General features: G+C 45.9%; 1 protein-coding gene across 2 annotated transcripts in view; it reads left to right on the forward strand.

The window, feature by feature from the left end:
• The first annotated feature begins 3962 nt into the window (after window positions 1-3962).
• The window catches only part of SAE1 (SUMO1 activating enzyme subunit 1), an 81549-nt gene continuing 80223 nt past the window's right edge, over window positions 3963-5288 (forward strand). For both annotated transcript variants that reach the window (XM_006898628.1, XM_006898629.1), the window contains exon 1: window positions 3963-4161. In XM_006898628.1, coding sequence (XP_006898690.1) covers window positions 4064-4161 — 98 coding nt within the window. In that variant the 5' untranslated portion in view covers window positions 3963-4063. The remainder of the gene's footprint in view (window positions 4162-5288) is intronic.

Genomic DNA, 5288 nt, shown 5'->3' on the forward strand with positions numbered 1-5288 from the left:
TTTCGAGCCGTGGTGTTGGAGAAGAGCACTGAACATCCCTGGACAGCCAAGAGAACAAACAGATATGTCTTGGAGACAGTGCATTTGGAGCACTCTTTGGAGTCAAGAATGATGAGGCTTCATCTCAGATACTTTGGACATGCTGCTTGGAGGTGCTATTCCTTGGAGAGGGACATGATATTGGGAAGGGTAGAGGGTAGAAGAGGATGAACCAGGAGGATGACATGGTGACAGGTGCAATAGGCTCTGGGATGTCAGGAAGTGTGAGGATGGTGCAGGACTGAACAGCGTTCAGATTTTTAAAATTTTTTATCTATCTATCTATCTATCTATCTATCTATCTATCTATCTATCTATCATCTATCTATTTATTAGATCTTTTGTTCATAGGGTTCCTATCAGTTGTGCTTGACTTGATGGCACCTAATAACAAGAGTCATATTGGACTTGTTGGTACCTAAGAACAACCACATTTGCCCATTCATAATACCTTAATGGTGTATGTGTAACATGTTAGACAAAAGGTGAGTGGTCCAAATCCACAGATTTTTCACCACCCTTACTTCTAATGAGCATCCAGGTTGCATTTCTTCCAAGACAGATTTGTTTGTTCTTTTGACAGCCCATGAGATATTCAACACTTTTTTGTCAGTGCAATTTAAAACCACCAATTCTTCTTTGATCTTCCTTATTTATTGCCCAACTTTTATTTGCATAAGAAGTGATTGAAAAGACCATGGCTTGAATCAAGTACATCTTAGTCTTTAAACTAACATCTTTGTTCTTTAATAGTTTAAAGAGATCTTAGAATTCCTATGGGCAGTTTGATTTTGTCTTACAGGGTTGCTATTTCTGGAGGTAACTCAACAGTAGGGTGGTTAGACCTGTGAGTGATAGCTGGTTCTATGAAAGTAGATGCCAGGCCTTTCCTCCAAAGAGCTGCTGAGTGGGTTCAAATTACCATCTTTTAGGTAAACAGCTGAATGTACAGAACTTATGCCACCCAAGGTCGTCTGTGTGTGTGTGTGTGTGTAAGCGCGCGCGCGTGTGTGTGTGAAGATCAAAGCTATAAAAGTCTTATTGAGCAATTCTACTCTAACACACTTAGGTCACCATGAATCAAAACTGTCTCAACACTAATAGTGGGTGGTTTTCTTGTTTTTTTTTTTTTTTTAATTAGGATAGCAGAAATAATTTGTCCTTACCTAACAATCCCTTGGAGAGGGACATCATGCTTGGGAGGGTGGAGGGACAGCACAGGAGAGGAAGGCCCTCTATGAGGTGGATTGATTCAGTGTCTGGGAAAAATTGGGATGGGAGTGTTGGAGACAGTGTGATTGGCACAGGACAGAGCGGAGTTTAGGGCTGTTGTATATAGGGTGGCTATGAGTCGCAAACGACTCGACGGCACATAACAACAACAACCTAACAATCTTCTGGTGGCCTAGTGGTAAGGAGTTTTACTGCCAATGCAAAGGCAGGTGGTTTGAATCCACCAGCTCCTCTGAGGAAGAAAGATGGACAATTTTCTTCTATGCAGTTTACTGCCTTTGACAATCTACTGGAGAATCAGCTATGGATTGGTTCAGATTTGAAGGTACGTAACAACAACAATAATCCTCTAGTGGCCTAATGGTAAGTGTTGCCTTGAGAACCCAATCATACACAATTTGAATCCACCAGCTACTCCAAGGGAGAAAGATGAGCAATCTCTTCTCCAGCAATTTACTGCCTCTGAAACCTGCTGGAGGGTCAGCTATGAGTCGGTTCCAATGCATTGCTACACAACAACAATCTTTTTTTTTTCTATAGTTATATTTTATTAATTTTCATAAACATTTACAGAGATTTTGGGCTTCCACTCATTCATTGTTGCACAATTCTCTCTACCCTCCTCCCAGTTTGTTCTTGTCCAAATGCCACAGTGCTTGTCAAAGCCAGTTCTGATTAATCTTCTTTGTCAGTGTATCCTTTGCCATTCCCTATCACTCCTCCCTGAGAGAGACTTCACCCTGAGTCATAAGGAAAAGGGGACGGCGTATTCTCTTAGCTACTTCCTGCTGAAAAGGGACGCTGTGGGTTTCAGGGTGAAGATCTTCTCTCACTACTCTAAAGGGCCCCTTTGGCAGTAGGAAACACATAGACTATTATGGAGATTGATTTTGGAATTCAGATGCACTCTTATTGATTGTGCTTGGCTGTACATGTACATATCCTTGAAGATGTATCATGGGGGTGTTGCAACCTAGAAGACACAAATTTGACTAACAAGTTATAAGTACATGAGTCCAAAAATTATGGAAAAGTAAAAGAAAAGATTCTTTCATTGTTTTACAAACCCTCCCTCAGGTCCCCTCCACTATGCAGCCATTGCTCTAGTCTCCTGACAACAACAATCTAAAGAGAACTCTGGTGGTCTAGTCTGTAGTGAATTGTGCTACCAACTCAAAAGTAATATCTCTTTGCCAGAAAAATATGGACAATCACCATCCATGCGATTTACAACCTCTCGAAAACCCACTGGAGAGTCAGCTATGAGCCGGTATGACCTCTTAGTAATGAACTTGGAGTTGTTTTTTTTTTTAAATAATCTAAAGGTTAATCATCAACACTCTTGACACCAGCAGCCAGGAAATAAAAAAATGTATTGCGATGGGAAAGTCTGCTGTTAGGGACCTCTCTGAAGTACTGAAGAGCAACGGTGTCTCTTTGGAGACTAAGGTGCGCCTGATACAGGCCATGGTCTTTGCAATCACTTGTTATGCATCAGACAGTTGGACAATGACTAGGGAGGATAGAAGGAGAATTGATGCCTTTGAGCTGTGGTGCTGGAGAAGAGTATTGAATGTACCATGGACTGCCAAGAAAACAAACAGATTCATCCTAGAAAGGGTTAAACCAGGCTACTCCTTGGAGGCAAAGATTCTGGGGCTTCGTCTGATGTACTTTGGTCATGTTGCAAGGAGAGACAGGTCTTTGTAGAGGGACATCATGCTTGGTAGAGTAGAGGGACAGCGCAGGAGGGGAAGACCCTCTATGAGGTGGATTAATTCAGTGACTGGGGTAATCGGGATGGGTGTGTCAGACGCAATGATTGGCACAGGATAGAGCAGGGTTTAGGGCTGTTGTACATAGGGTGGCTATGAGTCGCAAACGACTCGACGGCACATAACAACAAACAACAACAACAACAACAAAGGTTAATAGTTTCAGTGGTGCCAGGGAAAAAAGTCTGACTATTTGATTTGGTACGATTACAATAATTGAATACCTTCTGGAGTGCAGGTTTATTCTGAAATAAATGTTGTTGTATGAATTCACTGGAAGTCAATGAATTGTTTTTTTGTTTTTTGGTTTTTTTTTAGTTTGTTTGTCCTAGTTGTATTTATTTTTCTTTCAGCCTGCTTTCAGTTAGACTGTGAGTTCCGTGAGGCTTTGTGTATTCCATTTGCCATGGTGTTCACGGGAAGCAAGCATGGTGAAACTTCTTCGTCTTACATTCTCGGGGCATGTTGTTATGAATGGTCAGTCTTTAGTAAAGGACATTAAGCTGGGAAAAGAGGTCAGCAAAAAAGATTAAGAACCTCAATGAAATGGATAGACATCGTGATTGCAACAATGGGCTTTGAACTTGCTCTTGAGGATGGAGCAGGATGGGGTTGCTATGATTGATTGGGTATGCTAATTGATTACTTCACAAGATCCCTCTAAGGGCATTCCAATAGATGGTGCATAAATAGTTGCTGAATTGAATGACTGCTTGAACGACCACACTGGGCACCTCCTTCAGCTTCACAAAAGGCACCATTTTTTTGGCTCCACTCGCTGGAGCCCTGTCACGTGACTGGCAGCTGCCTCCAGCCCACCCTCCCTGCAGCCGGCGACGTCCGACGTCCACGTGGTCCCGGCTTGGCCGGCGCCGGTGCTACTGCGCAGGCGCGGTCCCCGCGGCGCAGGCGCAGACGCGTCCAGAGCGCGGAGCCGGCGGGCCGTTGGTGGCGCGCGGGCCCGGCGGGCGTTAGGCTTGAGCGGAACCCGAGCTGCGGCAGCTAGCGCCGGCACTATGGTGGAGAAAGAGGAGGCTGGCGGCGGCATTAGCGAGGAGGAGGCGGCGCAGTATGACCGGCAGATCCGCCTCTGGGGGCTGGAGGCCCAGAAACGGTCAGGGCCCGCGCGGCCGGAGGGACTGAAAGGGCGGGATGGAGAAGGGGAGGAGGCGTTCTTAAATGTGGAGCCTCAGCGGCCCGGAGGGGATGGGAGGTTCTAATTTGGAGCGAGGAGGCGGGAATTAAGGTGGCCGGGGTTGGGAGCGCCCTGGAGAGGGACCAGCGCGGTCCTAAAGGGACCTCTCGGGAGCGCATGAGCAGCAACAGTCCCCAGGTGGCGGGAGGTCGGTTTGCAGCGGCTGGAGCCTTTCTGCGCGCGGGGAATGGCCAGGGGAGATCCGCGGACTCGGGGGGCAGGGTGTTTGTGTTTCCATTCAGGTGTCAGACGCAGGACAGGCGGCACTTAAGGTCCTGAAATAGACGAGGGAGGTGAGGGAGGTGGCGAGTCCGTCGTTCCTGCTGTGCTTCATTCATCCACGGGCTGCGGGAACCTGTGGAGCCCTGGATGTGGGGGTGACAGGTGACCCCCCAAAAAACAGTCCACGAGGTGACCTCCTTACAGGCGGGCAGTTGAAAGATTTTGAGACGTTAGGGGCCAGGTCACCCCCAGAGAGAGTGAGAGCCTCTAGGGAGGCAGGGAAGGTGGGAGGGCAGGTGGTACCTGTAGGTTGGAGAGATGCCTTGCGTCTGGTATGGGGTCTGTGCCAGGTGCTAAATGGCGACATTGTCCTGGATATTGAGGTGCCTCTCTAGGAGAGAGAGGGATGCAGGAGCAATCGGATCATTTATTGAGCTATCAGTGACTGCAACTGGTTTATTATTGTTTTGTTTTGGGTTTTTGGTTATTGGGTTTTTTTTCCCTCGCATAGAGTTTACATTCTTTTTTTAATTTTAATAAAAATTTGCAGAGACTTTGGATTTCCATTAATTCATTGTTACACTTTTCTCCCTGCACACCCCTCCCCCCCGCCCCCAGTTCGTTCTTCTCTTTGAAAAGTAAAAATTTTTTCATTGTTGAGTTTACATTCTGATGGAAAATTTTCAAAAAAGTATATATTTGTATTTGAGGATCTGTTGTTGTGTGCCTAGGGGTCAAAACTGACTACATAGCTGACCTTTCAGATTTTTCTGAGAGTCTTAAATAACAAGGGAGGAGAAGGCCTTTCTCTCTCTCTCTCTCTC

This window comes from Elephantulus edwardii, unplaced genomic scaffold (genome assembly GCF_000299155.1).
Source record: "Elephantulus edwardii isolate Elephantulus edwardi_28Jun2011 unplaced genomic scaffold, EleEdw1.0 scaffold00236, whole genome shotgun sequence".
In the NCBI taxonomy this organism is placed as follows: Eukaryota; Metazoa; Chordata; class Mammalia; order Macroscelidea; family Macroscelididae; genus Elephantulus; species Elephantulus edwardii.